The 20,423-nt window shown below is 44.2% G+C and overlaps 1 protein-coding gene across 3 annotated transcripts in view; it reads left to right on the top strand.

Moving 5' to 3' along the window:
* The window catches only part of raly (RALY heterogeneous nuclear ribonucleoprotein), a 149,224-nt gene that overhangs the window by 102,949 nt on the left and 25,852 nt on the right, over positions 1 to 20,423 (top strand). For all 3 annotated transcript variants that reach the window (XM_041203671.1, XM_041203672.1, XM_041203670.1), the window contains 5 exons: positions 265 to 529; positions 6,261 to 6,333; positions 7,330 to 7,380; positions 11,639 to 11,799; positions 18,512 to 18,625. In XM_041203671.1, the coding sequence (XP_041059605.1) occupies positions 274 to 529; positions 6,261 to 6,333; positions 7,330 to 7,380; positions 11,639 to 11,799; positions 18,512 to 18,625 (655 nt within the window). In that variant the 5' untranslated portion in view covers positions 265 to 273. The remainder of the gene's footprint in view (positions 1 to 264; positions 530 to 6,260; positions 6,334 to 7,329; positions 7,381 to 11,638; positions 11,800 to 18,511; positions 18,626 to 20,423) is intronic.

Here is a 20,423-nt window from a genome sequence, read left to right as displayed (position 1 = left end):
GGTTGGCCCTAAATGTCTCCTCCTAACTGATTGATGAAGCCTCTCGCCATATCCTTCAATCCCCTCTCTCTAACCCAATATGTCTTTAACTCCTTCCTGATTCAATAGTAACTCTATTCCGGTTTGTATAACTAGGCTGCCCCAATGTCAGGGACGTGCCAAAGCCTTTATAACCATTCAAGTACTTTTATCACAGGTCTGCTGCAGGAATCGGAGAATTTGACTGTACCCAGCAATTACTTATATCTTTTTTTTTAATTCTAGGCCGTGAACATGTCAGCCAAACTTCAGACCAGTAACATCACCAACAAGAATGACCCTCGGTCCATCAACTCCAGAGTCTTCATCGGAAACCTCAACACAGCAGTGGTGAAGAAATCCGATGTTGAGACCATCTTCGGGCAATATGGGAAAGTGGTTGGCTGCTCTGTTCACAAGGGCTATGCCTTCGTCCAGTACACAAACGAGAGGACGGCACGCGTGGCGGTAGCCGGTGAGAATCGCCGTGTACTTGCCGGACAGACGCTCGGTAAGACCGTCAGCCACTGCAGGAGAGGTTTGGCAAACCAAACGGTAATTAAAAACAGGGCGTTTACTCCCCAGGGAATTGGCGCTAGCACCAAATTCCTCAAACAGCTTCACTCTCCCGTCTCCCTCACAGAGACAGAAGTGTGTTACAGTCACACACGCACGCACGCGCACACACGCATGCACACACACACACACATAAATGCACACGCACACACACATACACATATGCACACGCACACACACACGCACATAAATGCACACGCACACACACATACACATGCACACGCACACGCACATAAATGCACACGCACACACACATACACATGCACACGCACACGCACATAAATGCACACGCACACACACATATACATATGCACACGCACCAACACACACACACACACACATAAACGCACACACACATAATATATGCACACGCGCACGTACACACACACACATACACATATGCACACGCACCAACACACACACACACACACACATACACGCACACACACACATAATATATGCACACGCGCACATACACACACACACATATGCACACCCACACACAAGTAGATCTCAGCTTTGTGCAGTTGTATAAGGCAGGTGATGTCAAGTCAGAAAGCCACATAGATAAGTCATACTCCTCCACTCCTCCCTCACAGCTCAAGAAATGGTTCTAGAAGTTTCTAACTGAAGTTAATTCTCAATTTGGAAGTCAGATTGAACTCTACCCCTCCACTGAAGGTGGGTGGAGGTCATGTTTTCACCTCTGTTTGTTAGTCTCTAAACAACATATCTCAAAAACTAATAGATGGATTTCAATGAAACTTAGTACACAAGTAGGGTATGGCTCAATGAAGCACTGATTGATTTTTGGTGAAGATGTGGATCTGGACCCTGGAATTTTTTAAAGGATCCCGTTAACATTGGGAGATGGGGTGAACTGACTTTTCTTTTCGAATGTTGTTGATTGTTTTAGAATGTTGTGGATTGTCTCAGTTGCCGTGGCAAAATTTGTCACAGCTGCCAAAGTGTGAGCAGAGTTTTCAGAGCAGACTGTTGGATGTGGGTTGGCCTGAAGCCTCTTCAGTTAAAGGAAGCTCTGAATGAAATGATTTATTTTTTGAGCTTTGTAATTTCACGCACTGTTACTCATGGAACTTGTAAGTAAAGCCAGGACATTGGCAACATGTCTATTGAGAATCCCCCAGGACACACCTGTATCCTATTCATTATGACAAGGCAACACAGCTGAAACCTGTTAATCAGGTTTGTAATGACTGCTGGACAGATGGATTGATTATTTAATTGTACGAATGGGTGAGGTAAAACTTTGAGGAACATGAGGCTCCAATTTTGAGTTTTCAGTCAATAAACATGATGGAGGAAATTTTCTTGAAATGCAAGCTCAGTTCAGATCACCCAGTTGCTGCATTCGATCTCATTAACTGGAGCACATGTAGATCTCCTGAAGCTATACTGTGCAATATGGTCCCAGTCTGACCTATCTGAGTGAAGCAGGACTGCACATTAAACTTCTACAACCACCTGAAGAGGAGAGCTGCTGGCCTGAAGACAAGGCTCAACCTGCTCAAGAAATAGTGAGCACAAGCTGGGAGCATCAGTGCTTAAGACATCAGTGCTGGTTCTTGTATAACTTTGTAGCTGAGTACCGTGCACTGGAATGGACCAGAACAGCCACACTTGATTTGTTGATGTCCAATTGAACGCTGCAGGGCACTAGATCACTCCCCATCCATTCACCGGATTGCTGTATTCCTGTAGGGAGCCCAAAGAATCAAGGGAGAAAAAACTTTTACACACAGCGAGTGGTTCGGGTCTGGAATGCACTGCCTGGAAGTGTGGCAGAAGCAGGTTCAATCGAAGCATTCAAGAGAGCACTGGATGATTGTTTCTATTCAAATAATGCGCAAGGGTTACGGGGAAAAGGCAGGAGAATGGCACTAAGTCATGATGCTCATTCGGAGAGCTGGTGCAGATACGATGGGCTGAATAGCCGCCTCCTGTGCTGTAACAATTCTGTGATCTCTCCATCCACCAGAACCTCAACAACCTCCTTCCAGTGGAGTGATTGACAGAGGTGGTGCTAAGGTACATGTTACAGACAGGAGGGGGGTTTAATTGAAACAGCCCTGATTTCTCCTCTCGCCACCCTCCCAGAAACAGAAAGGTATTTCGATTTACTTCCCCCTTTTTAAGTGGCAGCATATTTCCCAACCCCTCGGCTTTGGTCTGATCCAATTTTTATTTATAACCCCACAGCAAACTTGAGATAGGGTAAACTCAGAGGGTTATTTTGTTCACATACACAAAATGTGAGAGGGGGGCTTCGTTACGTAGCATTCATACACTAAAAGAGGGATAAGAGAAGGAAAGAGTTACTGGGCAAAGACTGCAGAGCAAAGAATTATTGTTTCACGTGAGCCCAGAGTCCAGAATCAGTGGTTCGATGGTCAGAGGTCAGCAGGCAGAATTAATGCTGGATAATTCACTTTTTCAGTAGAGTGACTTCCACAATGAGATAGGCATGCAGAGATTAACTATCCTTGTAGGTGATGGTACAGAAGTTCCAGTAGAAACAGGGCAATTAGAGATCAGGTATTCGAACATGGACACAGCTCTTGTCCTGAGCTGCTTCTTGGTAGATGGTATTGGAGACTGAGCTTAGCAGTACAGCAAGTCAGTGTAACCGGTTCTCCCAGCTAGGGGGTCATATCACATGACTCCCATCTCTCCATTTTGGCTTTGACAAAGGGTGTAGATTTGTTTGTCTGGGTTCCTGAGATTCTTAATGTTCCATCCATTAAGAATTTAAAAGGAAGGTTACAGTGCCCTTTGTCCTAGCAGACTAGTAAACTCGGTGGCCAAGCCTAGTTTATGAAATCTAGATTGCCTTTGTATAATTCCCTTTGAATTTGGTCTCTGCTAGTCCACAGAGATTGATAGTGCCTCTTCAGAAATAACAAGGCGTAGATTTCTTTGATACTGCCAGGTTAGCTACTTTTGTTCAAAGGTCACAGTCAGACATGGCTTCAGTCATTTTAAAAGGTTTGTCCAATTTTAAAATTTATCCATGATAATATATATATATATACAATATACTACATGGTCTTAGTCCCGTTACAATGTAGAAACTACCATTGTGTCTATGGATGATATCGCTGCCATCCCAATGCTCTCCTAGCTGGCCTCCCACTTTGTGCCCTCTCTAAATTTGAGCTCATCTGTCATTGGGTGTTGGTTACAGTTCCATCGATCTGAAGAAATCCTGTAGTCATATGTAGGTTCTAAGTTTTTATTGACTCCTAGAACTATTCACAAATATACGTTAACGAGTACAAGCTAGGAGCTGTCTCCATGCTTGCTCGTACGCACTGCTCTGTCCAACACTCAACAGTCCCTGTGTGCTGGTCATGTGCTCTCTCTCACATCACTGTATGAGCGGTGCTGTACCTAGTCCCACATTAACCCTCTATGTGCCAGACCCTTCTATGACATCATCCAAAATTCTGCTGCTCTTGTCTGAACTTGCAGCAAGTCCCATTCACCGATTACCCCTGTGTTTGCTGTCTACAGTGACACCCTTTCTGGCAATGCTTGATTTGAAAATTTTAGTAAAAGAAAAGTACCACAACTGCTGGAAATCTGAAATAAAAAGAGAAAATTCTGGAAAAACGGTCTGGCAGCATCCGTGGAGAGTGAAACAGAGTTAATATTTTGAGTCCAATATGACTGTTCTTCAGAATTCCTCCTCCTTCTCCTTCTTCCAAAGAAGACCTAGTGCTTCTCTGATTTGATTTAAAATTTTAATCCCTGTTTTCAAATCCCTCAATGATCTCACCCCTCCCTCTACCTCTGTAATCTCCCCCACTCCTGCAATCTTCCCAGATATCTGCGCTCCCCCAATTCTGGCCTTTTAAGCATCTCTGATTTGAATTGCGCCATCATTGGGTGGTCATGCCTTTAGCTGCCTGGGCCTCAACCTCTGGAGTTCCCTCCCGAAACCTCTCCAACTCCCTTTCTTCCTTTCTTTTCTTAAACCTGCCTCTTTAACTGACAAACCTTTAGTCAACCTATCTTTATAGCGTCAAATTTTGTTTGTTGATTGATCCTCCAAAGTGCCTTGGGGTGTTAGGGTGTTTTTGCTGCATAAGAACCACTAAATAAATGCAAGTTGTTGTTGTGTGAGCATCATTGGCAAGGTCCATCCTTAGCTGCCCTGGGAAGATGGTGGCAGCAACTTGATATATGAGTGGTCATTTCGAAGGGCACTTAAGAGTCACTACATTGATGTTTTCTTTTATACATTCCTGGGATGTGGGCTTCGCTAGCTAGACCAGCATTTACTGCCCATCCCTAGTTGCCCATGAGAAGGTGGTGGTGAGCTGCCTTCTTGAACCTCTGCAGTCCATGTGGTGTAGGTTCACTCACAGAGCTGTTAGGGAGGGAGTTGAACTGGGGTTATATATAGTCTAGACTAGATAAGGAAAATCAGTTCCCTTCTTTAAAGGATATTAATAAAATCTTTTTTTTAACAACAATCCAAAAAAAGTCACTTTTGCTGATACCAGCTTATTATTACTTTCCGGCGATTGAATTCTCATGGTGGGTATAAACTCAATGTCTCTGCACGATTTGTCACATGATCACTACACCAGCATAGGCCTTTTAGACCCCTATCTCAAACAACCATGAGGCATCTTGGTCACATGATCACTATACCTTTTAGACCCCTATCTCAAACAACCATGAGGCATCTTGGTCACATGATCACTACACATTTTAGACCCCTATCTCAAACAACCATGAGGCATCTTGGTCACATGATCACTACATCTTTTAGACCCCTATCTCAAACAACTATGAGGCATCTTGGTCACATGATCACTACACCTTTTAGACCCCTATCTCAAACAACCATGAGGCATCTTGGTCACATGATCACTACACCTTTTAGACCTCTATCTCAAACAACCATGAGGCATCTTGGTCACATGATCACTACACCTTTTAGACCCCTATCTCAAACAACCATGAGGCATCTTGGTCACATGATCACTACACCTTTTAGACCCCTATCTCAAACAACCATGAGGCATCTTGGTCACATGAGCTCCGCCACTGGGGGTCCCTTTAAACGTCAGCCTTATGAATGTCCATGTGCGCTAATGAAGGATAATCATCAACTTCTGTTACTGAATTAGAGGGCCATCGAGTTTTAACAGCTGATACTGATTCAGCCAATTCATCCATTGTTGCTGAATGGGACAATTTGGAAAGATTATAGATCATCCCCTTGATCTGTGCCGGGTGAACTGGGAAAGGGAGAGGAAAGCTTGAGTTCATTCACAGTCTTAAAAAAAGGAAGTTGCATATTATAGCACTTTTCACATCTTTAGGAGAATCGCAGCTATTGGCAGCCAATAAATCACCTTTGACCCACAATCACTATGGTTAAGTAGGTGAGGCTGACAGCGGATTGGTGGTTGACCACTAAAGCTTGCAGTTGAATCGAGCTTCCACGCAAAGGGCAGTCACCAGGAGCTACCAACATCCAGGCAACGCAGGTACCCCTTCTTCATCATCAAATAATGGGTTTTGAGGACATTGGAGTAAGGGGAGGCTGGCTGAGTATGAGCCCAAGGAAAGAGCTGATTAATTAAGGTTTGGATTGATTTTTATTCGTTTCTTTTTCATTCCTCTCACAGATATTAACATGGCTGGTGAGCCCAAGCCCAACAGACCCAAGGGATTGAAGCGGCCAAGTTCTGCTCTGTACAGGTACGCTCCACCAACTGCAAATGGCTTTTTTTTTAAACTCCACTAGTTTCATGTTCTCATTTGCAATTTTTCAAACTGGAGAGGATGATGACTCCTGGTTTTCACAGCAGGCCATTCGGCCTGACTGGTCTATGTCACGTGAGCCTCCTCCCATCCAACTTAATTTAACCCCATTAACATATCCTTCTATTTCTTTCTACATTCATCCTTATGTTTATCTAGCTTCTATTAAATGTTTCCATACTCTTCACCTCAATAGCTCCCTGTGGTAGTGAGTTCCACATCCTTACCACTCTCTGGGTAAAGAACTCCCTCCTGAATTCCTGACTAGGTTCATTAGTGCCTCTCTTACGTTTATGGCCTCTAGTTCTGGACACCCCCAACACCCCCAACAAATGGAAACAAATTCTTTATGTTTACCCTGTGAAATCCCTTCATAATTTTCAAGACCCCAATCAGGTTACCCCTCAGTTGTCCCTTTTCTGGCTCGTTTGCCATTTACCTCTCCCAGCGGTTGACAATAGGCTGACATTGGCACTGCCCACAGAGCTACCCACCAACTCATCCTTGTTTCAGAGGGTAGGAGATTGCAAGCAGGGGGGTTGGGGCGTGGTGGGGAAAGGACAGATCCGAATGGCCTAATCTCTCCGGCACAAGAAACCTGGAGACTCCGTCCCCCGACACTCCTCCCAACCCCATTGCAGTGGGTGGGGAAAGGATGGAGCATTGGAACATGGAGATGTGGAATGAGATGAAATATTGAATTATGGCAAGTTGCAGGAGGTGAGGTTTTGGGATACGGGTAGCTGGGAAAAGGTGGGACACTGGGATTCACTCAGCTCTGTCTGCAGTGTCAATAAGCCGTTAATCACATGTTCAGGTTGAGACCACATGATGTGAAATATTCCTGTTTAACCTTTGCTAAAACCCAGATCACTTACATCCTCATTTCCAATAAACATCATTAATTTTTTTTTTCTCTTTCCTATCCCAAAGCTCCAGCTACGAGTTTGATTACGATTACTTCAGGGATGATTTCTATGAGAGGTAAGGACTGTGATTTGTTTCCCTTCTCCTGTGTTTTGGGTCTGAGGTGAGATTATGAAACATATCTGCCTTTCCTCCTGTTTCACGAGGAGTCACAAACTTTGAATCCCTGGTTAAAGGGTTTTGAGTGGGATTTGATTATGTTGAGCAGAAGAGGAATTCATCCTCCATCTTTAAGCTCCACAGGGTTAAACCATCAGGAATATTAAAGATTTTACGTCTGCTGGCTCCTTTCCGACAACTCGTATAAATTTCCTGTTCCACATTTATGATGGAAACTGCTAATGTAAACACAATTATATTCTCTCCATAGCACAACCACGATTAAAATCCAGTCCAGACTGATGACATGAAAGTTTCATGTATAATACCATAAGGAATTAATTTATACACTCTCGTCTGTGTCACAGACACACGGCAAGAAGCTACTCCTAACTCATCAGTCATTGACACAATTTGACGATCCTATCCTAAGTTGGTAGGTGTGGGAAAGGGGAAGCGGTTACACTGATGAAGTTGGGGTGTTCTCCTACAATCCCTGCTCCTTCACCCTTTACAACCCACCTAATCATAGGCTTTACCCAACTGTAATCTGCTGCAGCAAAGTTCTTGGTAAATGTTCCCTGATTTCCCCAGAGATAATCCAATACATTTTCCCAAATATTCACCTTATTATGAATATGTAATGTCCCTTAGGAAGGGAAACCTGTTGCCTTTGCCTCATATGTGAGTCCATGCCAGCACAGTCGACTCTTCACAGAATCCTTACTGTGCAGAAGGAGGCCATTTGGCCCATCAAGTCTGCACTAGCTCTCTGAAAGAGCATTCTACCAAGTCCCACTCCCCTGCCTTATCCACGTAACTTTGCATATTCTCTCTTTTCAGATAGCAATCTGATTCCTTTTTGAGTATCTCGATCGAACCTGCCTCCACCACCCTTTCAGGCAGTTTGTTCCAGACTCCAACCACCATCTGGGTGAAGAAAAAATTTCCTCACATCACTCTTACTCCTATTGCCAATTTTTTTGAATCTGTGCCCTTTAGTTCTTGATGTTCTCTTGAGTGGGAACAGTTTCTCACTATTTACCCTGCCCATATCCCTCAGGATCTTAAATTCCTCTATTAAGTCTCCTCTCAGCCTTCTTTTCTCCAGGGAAAAGAGTCCCAACCTCTCTAATCTATCCTCATAGCTACAGTTCTTCATCCTGGGAATCATTCTTGTGAATCTCTTTTGTACTCCCTCCAATGTCTTCATATCCTTCCTCAAGTATGGCGCCCAGACTAGATGCAGTTACTCCAGATGAGGCCTAACCTAATGTCTTATACAAGTCTAACAAGACCTCCTTACTTTTGTACTCAATGTCCCTATTAATAAAGCCTAAGATACTATATGCTTTATTAACTGGTCTCTCAACATGCTCTGCCATCTTCAATGATTTATGTACATATACACTGAGGTCCCTCTGTTCCTGCACCTCCTTTGGAGTTTCTCCCTTTATTTATACTGTCTCTCCATACCTTTCCTGCCAAAATGAATCACTTCACACTTCTCTACATTGAACTTTGTCTGCCACTTGTCTGTCAAACCCACCAACATGTCTATGTCCTTCTGAAGTTCAAGACTATCCAACTGCCCTCCACAATGGTTCAGCAAGTCACTCAGTTGTGTCAGCCCACAACTAATGGTTCAAGGATACAGCTTGCACCACCTTCCCAAGGGCAACTTGGGATGGGTAATAAATGTCGGCCTTGCCAGCGACCCTCATATCCCGAAAAATCAATGTTCTCCTCTTCAACTTTGGTCTGCGATTCCCCCACAACAAATGTTCCCATCCACCAGCCCAACCCAACAGGATTCACCACATCCTGTTTGATAAACCCAATGCCTGCCTAAAACCTGTAATCCCATTTCCAGCTCAATTTGCCATGACTTGACCTCAATGCTTTCACCAGGAGCTGGTCCGATATAACTTAGTGCCAGTTGGTACCAGTTTAGTAACTTAGAGAATTTGTCGTCTCCTCTTATCATGTTCTATTTATGAATAAAATGAGGCATTTTAGGGGGTTGATTCCGACGTGGAGTTCTCTCACTTGGATTACAAAATTCCAAGATTGGTAGCTGGCCCTGTTGTTCAGTTGGAGGTTATTCATTCCCCTGCTGTTTTCTTCCCTTCTCCTTTCTGTCAAATGTTCTTAAGGTTTGGTTCAGCTCCACCATGATGATAAACATCTAGTTGAAGGTCGAACCAATTGACCTCATTAGACCAGACATTGAGATAACTATTGTCAGGATTTTGCGAGAGTGAACATGAAGGCTGGAATTTTCCAGGCCCTCCTCCCCTGTAGGAGCTTCCAGTCCCGTCAAAATCGATGGAACTTTGAATGGCTCGAGGCATTTTATGCCCACCACCCACCCCACCCCCACCACCCCCCCGTCCAGAAAATTCCGCCCAAAATCTTCAGGCACAACATAAAAAGCCTCATGACGGGTCCTGTGGGACTCGTGTGTTTGTATCTGTTTCCCTTTAACATACATGACATTAATACATTTTCTCTCTCTTTCATTTGTTTCCCTCTTTTTTTTGTTAATCTTGATCTTCCTGGTGAAGGCCCATGGTTTTGAGTCTCACAGTCTTGGGAAAGATCTCGCCTGCTCGGTGTTAGCTGAGAGCCAGATGGACAGATTTTCCCAGGAGTTTAGGGAGGGACACCCTTCTAATTGAATGAAGGAACAGGCTCAAGAGGACGATTAAAGGATCTGATAGGGTAGCTAGAGAGAAACTGTTTTCTGGTGGGTGGCATCCAGAACAAGGGGGGCAGAATCTTAAAATTAGAGCCAGACCATTCCAAAGTGAAATGATGAAGGGTAGTAGAAATGGCGAACCCCCTGGGCAAAAGGCTGCCATTACTGGGGGGCAATTGGTGCTGTCAAGACTGAGGTAATAGATGTGGAACAAAGGTGGGAAAATGGAGTTGAGATACAGATCAAACATTAACTAATTGAGTTAAGAATTGAGTCCACCCAGCAGGACAAGGGCAGCAGACGCATGGGAACACCACCACCTGGAAAATCTCCTCCAAGTCACTCACCATCCTGACTTGGAAATATATCGCCGTTCCTTCACTGTCGCTGGGTCAAAATCCTGGAACTCCCTCCCTAACAGCACTGTGGGTGTCCTTACACCACGTGGACTGCAGTGGTTCAAGAAGGCAGCTCCCCACCACCTTCTCAAGGGGCAACTAGGGATTGGCAACAAATGCTGGCCCTGCCAGTGACACCCACAGCCCATGAATACATTTTAAAAACTGGTACAATAGGCTTGAGGGGCTGAATGGCCTCTTCTTATGTTCATAAAGGGCAATAGATGGGAAAGGCCGTTTTAAATGGAGCATTACTTTGGGTAGGTTTTGGACAGGGTTTTGACCCTACCTATTGGCTCCAGTGAGATGCTTGAACTATTTGCTTGGTGACATAACTCAATGTGAGCAAAAAGCTTCCACTTTAAAGTTCTCCTCATCCCCCCTTCTTTTACCAATGGTCATAAATCTTTGTCCTCTGTTTAATAACCTCCTACCACCGGGAACAGTTTCTCCTTATTTACTCTTTCAGAACCTCTTCATAAATTTGAACAACTCAATTAAATCTCCCCTTAACCTTCTGTGCTCTAAGGTGAACAGCTCCTGCCTTTCCAGTCTCTCTATGTAACTGAAGTCCCTGATATCACCATTCCAGTAAATGTCATCCTCTCCAGGACTTCCTACAGTGTGGGTCCAGAATTCAACACACTTTTCCAGCCTAACCACTTTATAAAGGCCTGGCATTTCTCCCTAGCCTTTTTTAACTCTATGCATCTATTTATGAAGTCCAGGGTCCTGTATATTTTTTATATATATATATATATATATATATATATATAAGCCTTGAAAACTTGTCCGACCACCTTCAAACATTTTGTGTCCCTGCATTTCCAGGTGACTCTGTTTCTGCACCCCCATTTCAAATTATACCATTTAATTCATATTGCCTTTGCTTATTCTTCCTACCAAAATAAATCACTTCACATTTCCCTGCCTTAACTTTCATTTGCCTTGTCTTCCCACCAGCCTCCCTATTTCCACTTGAGGTCTGTTACCATCCTTACTCTCTACCACATTTACAGATTTATTTTGTCATTTTCCAAACACCATGGAATTTGGGTTTTGAGTTTGTGCCAGGCGGCACTTGCTGTGGTATCTGATCTAATTCTGTCTTCTCCAGGATGCACGAGTATTCAAGTCGGCCATCGCTGATTCCCAGGGCTATTCCAGTGAAACGCCCGCGAGTGATTGTACCTGTGCTACGCAGAGGGAAGTCTGGGATCCCCCTGAAACTAATGGCGCGCTCCACAGCCGTGACAAAAAGTGCTGCAAAATTAAAACGTGAGTTAAATTACAGCACAGAAACAAGCCATTCGGCCCAACAAGCCAATACTGGTCCACATGAGCCTCCTCCCAAATCTTCCTCATTCATTTCAACCCATCAACATATCCGTCCATTCCTTTCTCCCCAGCTTTCCCTTAAAGGGATCATTTTAAATACGCCATGTGATAAACAGGTCCACATTCTTATCACTCCCTACAATAAGTTGGGAAGGGAAGTGAAGAGGAAAATAAGGCTGGTCATGAGAGAATATGAAAATAGAATGGCAGTTAACATAAAAGGGAACCCAAAATCTTCTCCCGGCATATAAATAGCAAGCAGGTAGAAAAGTGGGTCCTATTAGGGACTAAGTGGGTGATATATGCTTAGAAATGCAGGGCAAGGCTCAAATACTTAATGAGTTCTTTGTATCGATGCTTACTAAGGAAGAGGATGCTGACAAAACAGCTGTAGAAGCGGAAATGGTGGAGGTAATGGATGGGATGAAAATTGATAAGCAGGATGTACTGGAAATGTTGGCAATGCTTAGAGTGGATAAGTCACCTGGTCCAGTTGATCTGCATCCCAGGTTACTTAAAAATGGTTGTGGAGATAGTGGAAGGGCTTGCCATAATTTTCCAATCTTGCCTGGGGGAGATGCCAGAGAATTGGAGAGTAGCAAACGTGACACTCTTATTCAAGAAATAGTGTGTGGACATTCCTATTAACTACAGGCTGGTCAGTTTAACATCAGCAGGGGTAAGGTTTTAGAAACAATAATCAGGGGAAAAAAATCAGCTGGCACTTCGAGAGATTTGGGTTACTAAAGAGAGTGTGCACAGATTTGTAAAAGGCAGATTATGCTTGACTAATTTAGTTGAATTTTTTTCATGAAATAACAGAGAAGGTTGATGAAGGAAAAGTCATCGAGCCATAGAGGTCAACAGCACAGAAAAAGGTCCTTCGGCCCATCAGGTTTGCGCCGGTCAAACGAGTATCTAACTATTCTAATCCCATTTTCCAGCACTAGGCCCATAGACTTGTATGCCATGGCATCGCAAATACTTCTTAAATGTTATGAGGATTTTTGCCTCTACCACCCTTTCAGGCAGTGAGTTCCAGATTCCCACCACCCTCTGGGTGAAACAATTCTTCCTCACATCCCCTCTAAACCTCCTGCTCCTTACCTTAAATCTATTCCCCCTGGTTATTGATCCCTCCACCAAGGGGAAAAGTTCCTTCCTGTCTACCCTATCCATGCCCCTCATAATTTTATACACCTCAATTATGTCACCCCTCAATCTCCTCTGCTCCAGAGAAAATAACCCCAGTCTATCCTATCTCTCCTCATAATTAAAACTCTCCAGCCCAGGCAACATCCTGGTAAATCTCCTCTGCACTCTCTCTGGTGCAATCACATCCTTCCTATAATGCGGATTCCAGAACTGCAGGCAATACTCTAGCTGTGGCCTAACCAACATTTTATACGGTTCCAGCATAACCTCCCTGCTCTTATATTCTGTGCCTTGGCTAATAAAGGCAAGTATCCCATACGTCTTCTTAACCACCTCATCTACCTGTCTTGCTACTTTAAGGGACCAGTGGACATGCACACCAAGGTCCCTCTGATCCTCAGTACATCCCAGGGTCCTACCATTCATCGTGTATTCCGGTGCCTTGTTTGTCCTGCCCAAGTGCATCACCTCAAGCTTATCCGGATTAAATTCCATTTGCCACTGATCAGCCCATCTGACCAGCCCATCTATATCCTCCAGTATCTACTATTTACCACCTCACCAATTTTTGTGTCATCTGCGAACTTACCGATCAACCCTCCTACATTCAAGTCTAAATCATTTATATATACCACAAACAGCAAGGGACCCAACACCAATCCCTGTGGAACCCCACTGGACACAGGCATTCAGTCACAAAACACCCCTCAACCATCACCCTCTGCTTCCTGCCACTCAGCCAATTCTGGATCCAATTTGCCAAATTGCCTTGGATCCCATGGGCTCTTACCTTCATTATCAGTTTCTCATGCGGGACCTTATCAAAAGCTTTGCTGAAGTCCAAGTAGACTATGTCAGATGCATTGCCCTCATCTACACATCTGGTCGCCTCTTCGGAACAGTTCAATCAAATTGGTCAGACTTGCCCTCCACTTAACAAAACCATGCTGACTGTCCTTGATTAATCCCTGCCTCTCCAAGTGTAGATTAATTCTGTCCCTCAGAATTGCTTCCAATAGTTTCCCCACCACTGAGGTAAGACTGACTGGCCTGGTTTATCCCTTCCTCCCTTCTTGAATAATGGTACCACATTGGCTGCCCTCCAGTCCTCTGGCACCTCTCCTGTGGTCAGAGAGGTATTGAAAATAATTGCCAGAGCCCCTGCTATCTCCTCCCTTGCCTCACTCAACAACCTGGGATACATTTCATCCAGGTCTGGAGACTTATCTACTTTTAAGCCTACCAGACAACTTAGAACCCCCTCCCTTTCTTTGCTAATTTCTTTAATTATATCACAGTCCTTCTGCCTGATTTCCATACCGATATCGTCCCTCTCACTTGTGAACACCGACACAAAGTATTGATTTAGAACCCTACCTATGTCTTCCGGCTCCACACACAAATGACCACTATGGTCCTTAATGGGCCCTACTCTTTCCCTAGTTATCCTCTTAGTCTTAATGTACTTGTCAAATAACTTTGGGTTTTCCTTTATTTTACCTGTCAATGCTTTTTCATGCCCCCTTTTTGATCTCCTAATTCCCTTTTTAAGTTCCCTCCTACACATTCTATATTCCTCTAGAGCTTCCGCTGTTTTGAGCCCTTGGTATCTGCTATAAGCCTCCCTTTTTTCTTATCCAATCCAAAACAAAGAGAAGGTTTCTTAATTTACCACAGGGTTTTCCTCTTTAGATGGGGGAAGAAGCTTCAAAGATTGTGCTGAGTCAGGTTTAACTGGAGACTTTATTTGACAGCCATTGGCCACTGACTGTGCCAGACAGACCTTCTCTTTATTATACAAGCATCTGAGTGAGATTGGATGATGATTCTATCAATGTGGAATAAGTAAAGGAATTGCAATCACTTCAGCAACAGAACAGAGCAATAAGCAAACTGGGGTTCACTGCTTGACTGAGTAGATTCTTCCTTCAATTATTTATCAACAGGTTGCATCTCTCTCCCAGTTTGGATTGTATCTTCTGCTACCTTGTTATTTAGAACCATATAAACCATAGAAAAGATACAGCCCAGAAGGAGGCCATTCAGCCCATCTTGTCCATGCCAGCCCGAGGACACCCAGGTGCCTTTTCTAACCCCACCTTCCTGCACCTGGTCCATAGCCCTGCAGCTTACAGCACTTAAGGTGCAGATCCAGGTACTTTTTAAAAGAGTTTAAAGTTTCTGCCTCTACCACCAACTTGGGCAGCGAATTCCAGACACCCACTACCCTCTGCATAAAAAAATTCTTCCTCATGTCCCCCCTACACCTTCTGCCACTTATCTTGAATCTATATCCTCTGGTTCTAGAATTCTCCACCAAAGGAAACAATTTTATCCTGACCATTCTATCTATTCCCCTCATAATTTTGTACACCTCAATCAAGTCACCCCTCAGCCTTCTTTGTTCTAAGGAAAATAACCCCAACCTATCCAAACTCTCCTCATAGCTACACTTTTCTAACCCTGGCAACATTCTTGTAAACTTCCTCTGCACTCTCTCCAGAGCTATTACGTCCTTCCTGTAATGTGGTGACCAGAACTGCACACAATACTCCAGTTGTGGCCTCACCAGTGTTTTATACAATTCCAACATTATATCCTTACTCTTATATTTTATACCTCTGCCAATGAAGGAGAGCATTCCATATGCCTTCTTTACAACCTTGTCCACTTGAACTGCTGCCTTCAGGGACCTGTGTACTTGTACGCCAAGATCTCTCACTTCATCTACCCCTCATAGTATATTCCCATTTATTGTGCAATCCCTGTAACTGTTTGACCTCCCTAAATGTATGACCTCACACTTCTCTATGTTAAAATCCATCTGCCACTTTACCGCCCACGCCACCAACCCATCTATATCGTTTTGCAGATTATGGCTATCCTCTACACTATCCACTACTTGGCCAATCTTTGTGTCATCTGCAAATTTCCCAATCGTGCCCCCCCCCCATGCTTATGTCCAAATCGTTAATATATAACACAAACAGCAAGGGTCCCAACACCAAGCCCGGTGGAACACAACTTGAGACAACTTTCCATTCGCAAGGGCATCCATCGACCATTACCCTTTGTTCCCTGTTACAAAGCCAACCTTGTATCCAGTTTGCCACATTACCCTGAATCTCATGGGCTTTTACTTTCCTGACCAATTTGCCAAGTGGGACCTTGTCAAATGCCTTGCTAAAATCCATGTACACAACATCCACTGCACTACCTTCATCAACTCTTCCTGTCACTTCCTCAAAGAGTTCAACCAAATTTGTGAGGCAAGACCTTCCTTTAACAAATCCATGCTGACCATCCCTGACTAGTCCATGCCTTTCCTCATGACAGTTAATCCCATCTCTCAGGATTGATTCTACTAATTTGCTCACCACCAACGTAAGACTAACTGGCCTATAATTGTTTGGCATTTCCTTTGATCCCTTTTTAAACAATGGAACTACATTTGCATTTCTCCAGTCCTCTGGTACCTCCCCTGCATCTAGTGAAGATTGGAAAATCATCCTCAGAGCATCTGCTATCTCCTCCCCGATTTCCTTCAGCAGCCTTGGAAACAATCCATCTGGCCCTGGTGACTTATCAACTTTCAAGGATTTCAACCCTTTGAGTACTTCCTCTCTCTTTATGACCAACCCGTCCAATATCTCGCAGTGTTCCTCCTGGACTACTATATCTACATCCTACCTTTCCTTTGTAAACACGGAAATAAAATATTCATTCAAAACCCTTCCCACAGCCTCAGCATCTACACACAAGTTTCCATCTTCATCTCTGATAGGTCCCACTTTTTCCTTAACTAACCTTTTAGCATTAATGTATTGGTAAAACATCTTTGGGTTATCTTTAACTTTACTTGCTAATCTTTTTTCATGCCCTCTCTTTGATTTCCTTATTTCCTTTTATACTTCGTCCCTGCACTTCCTGTATTCGTCTAGGCTATCTGCAGTGCTTAGTTCTTTGTGCCTATCGTACGCTTTCTTTTTCTGTATGATCTTCCCCTGTATTCCTCTAGACAACCGGGGGGGTCTAGATTTCGCAGTACCAGTCTTATTTTTGTAGGGGACATGTCTACTTTGTACAATTACGATCTCGCTTTTTAGTGATTCCCACTGGTTTTCCATTGTTTTATCCTCCAGCAGTGCTGTCCAGTCCACCTCAGCCAAGTCCCTTCTCATTTCTGCAAAATTTGCCTTCCCCCAATTCAAGACTTTTACTCCTGCCTTAACTTTGTCCTTCTCCATGGTAATGCTAAATCTAACTGAATTGTGATCACTGTCCCCGATATGGTCACCAACTGTCACTTCACCCACTTGCCCTTCTTCGTTCCCCAAGACTAGGTCTAGAATTGCATCTCCTCTCATTGGGTTTGTCACTAATTGGTTGAAAACCAATTTTATTTATTCTCTCTGTGCTCCTGGTTCAGTTGTTTCACCATCACGGGATTCTTGTTTAGTTAACTCCGCTTAATGGCATGCAAACCTACTTCATAAATCTGCAAACTCACCTTTAACTTGTGTGACTGTCTCCATGGCCCCGTACACTCCATCTCTGTAACTTGCTGCAGCCCTATGGCTCTTCAATATCTGCCCTCTGCTAATTCTGGCCTCTTGTACGTCTCTGACTTCTATCACTCCACCATTGTTGGCTGCGCTTTTACCAGCCCCAAGCTCTGGAACTCCCCCCACCACCGCCCCCCCCCACCCCCCACCAAACTTCTCCACCTCCTTTCCTCTCTCTCCTTTAAGATGCTTCTTAAAACCTACCTCTCGGACCAAGCTTTTGGCCACCTGTCCTAATATCTCCTTATACGGATCGATGTCAAGTTCCGTTTGATAATGTTCCATTCAGGCACCTTGGGATGGTTGGCTGCAGTTGTCAACTCTCCAGGGTTAATCCAGAGTTACCAGGAATTGGGATTAACTTCCAAGATACTGCTGTGAGTAAACCAGGGAGCAAACTCAACAAGTCATTTAAAAAAAATTGAGTAATTTCTTCTCGTTTTCGCTTTTTAATAATGTAAATATTTGGGAAAGGCTGTTTGACTGGACATCAACAGGTCTGGACTCAGATAACGAAGCATCTATTTGTCTCCCCGATTGGCCGGGGCAAGGAGGAGAACAGGAATAATGTCAGACCTGAGTATCTATCTGAAGAGCATTGACCTAGGGAATCCTTATAGAGGCACCTCACCAGTTTATGATGGGAGATGGGGTCTTGGTGCAGAGGCCAGGGCAGCGGGGGTGGAGGTGAATTATTTGTTCAAACTTAGTCAAAAATATGCCCATAGGAGGGGAGGAGGGGAGACTATTCTAGCCTTCATTGGTTCCCATATACAGTTTGGCGCAAAAGAAAAATATTTTAAACTGGAGCAGCAAAGCCTTAAAAACACAGGTGGAAAAGTGAATTTTTCTGTTGGGAGAGTCAAATGTTCCTTAGGGTGGTCACCTCCTTAGGAGTTCACAGTCACTTCTATCCCTCTCTGTCTTTACAGTAAAATCCAATGAACTTCAGAGGATTAAAGTAGAACTCACGCAGATTAAATCCAACATTGACTCACTCCTCGGGAGGCTGGAGGAGATCGCAAGGGAGAAAGTGGGCCACACAGGTAAGTAAAGCAAATGCAATCCTGGCAAATGGCTGCTGACCTTCCACCTTCATGACCTTTCACCTCTGTGTCCTTCCGTGGCCTGGCTTTGAACTGGGATGGCAATCGTTGTAATTCATTCCACGTGATATCAAGAAATGGCTGAAGGCACTGGATACTGCAAAGGCTATGGGCCCTGACAATATTCCGGCAATTGGACTGAAGGTTTGTGCTGCCGAACTTACCACACCCTTAGCCAAGTTGTTCCAGTACAGCTACAACACTGGCATCTACCTGGCCATGTGGAAAATTGCCCAGGTATGTCCTGTACACACAAAACAGGACAACTCCAATCTGGCCAGTTACCACCCCATCAGTCTATTCTCGATCATCAGTAAAATCATGGAGGGAGTCATTAACAGTGCTATCAAGTGGCACTTGCTTAGTAATAACCTGCTCACTGCCGCTCAGTCTGGGTTCCACCAGGGCCACTCAGCTCCTGACCTCATTAAAGCCTTGGTTCAAACATGGACAAAAAGCTGAACTCCCGAGGTGAGGTGAGAGTGACTGCCCTTGACATCAAGGCAGCATTTGACCAAGTGTGGCATCAAGGAGCCCCAGCAAAACTGGAGTCAATGGGAATTGGGGGAGAATTCTCTGCTGTTAGGAGTCATACCTAGCACAAAGGAAGGTGGCTGTGGCTGTTGGAGATCAATCATCTCAGTTCCAGGACATCCTCAGGAGTTCCTCAGGGTTGTGTCCTCGGCCCAATAATCTTCAGCTGCTTCATCAATGACCTTTCTTCCATCATAAGGTCAGAAGTGGGGATGTTCACTGATGATCGCACAATGTTCAGCACCATTCGCAACTCCTCAGATACTGAAGCAGTCCATGTCCAAATGCAGCAAGACCGGGACAATATCCAGGCTTGGGCTGACAAGTGGCAAGTAACAATCAGTAAGCAGCCCACTTGATTGGCACCCCTTCCACAAACATTCACTCCCTCCACCTCCAACGCACAGTAGCAGCAGTGTGTACCATCTACAAGATGCACTGCAGGAACTCACCAATTCTCCTTTAGGCAGCACCTTCCAAACCCATGACCACTACCATCCAGAAGGACAAGGGCAGCAAATAAATGGGAACACCACCACCTGGAAGTTCCCCTCCAAGTCACTCACCATCGTGACTTGGAAATATATCGCCGTTCCTTCACTGTCACTGGGTCAAAATCCTGGAACTCCCTCCCTAACAGCACTGTGGGTGTACCTACACCACATAGACTGCAGCGGTTCAAGAAGGCAGCTCCCCACCACCTTCTCAAGGGCAACTAGGGATGGGCAATAAATGCTGGCCCAGCCAGCGAAGCCCACATCCCATGAATGAATATTTTAAAAAACCCATCTAATGCCAAAGGTTCCAAATTTAGGCATTTTGGGACAACAGCTTTTCAAAATCTGCCCTGGGACTTGATTCCATAACACAGGGTAATGCTTTAATGCAGTATTGGGAGGTTTCTGCACTTTCAGATGAGGGTTCGAGAAGTTGTTTACCCTTTAAATAAAGCTGGAGTTAGTAATACGTCTGATAATTCACTTCAGCAAACCATTAATCTTAAACAACTGAAAGACCCACCACACTGAGCACTACACATTAGCCTCACATCTGTCATTTAAGTGTGCAAACTTTCTTGGGACCTTGTGAAGATGGCTTCACAATGGACTTCCAAAGGCAGCAAATAAACAAGCAAATAAACCAAGTAAAAAAACTACCTTGCTTCTCAATACTGCTCTTTTTATTTTCATTTAAATAATTGCCA

Source organism: Carcharodon carcharias, chromosome 14, assembly GCF_017639515.1.
Source record: "Carcharodon carcharias isolate sCarCar2 chromosome 14, sCarCar2.pri, whole genome shotgun sequence".
NCBI classification, from domain to species: Eukaryota; Metazoa; Chordata; class Chondrichthyes; order Lamniformes; family Lamnidae; genus Carcharodon; species Carcharodon carcharias.
Note: the sequence above shows the minus strand (reverse complement) of the source record. Positions and strands in the feature narration are given on the sequence as shown.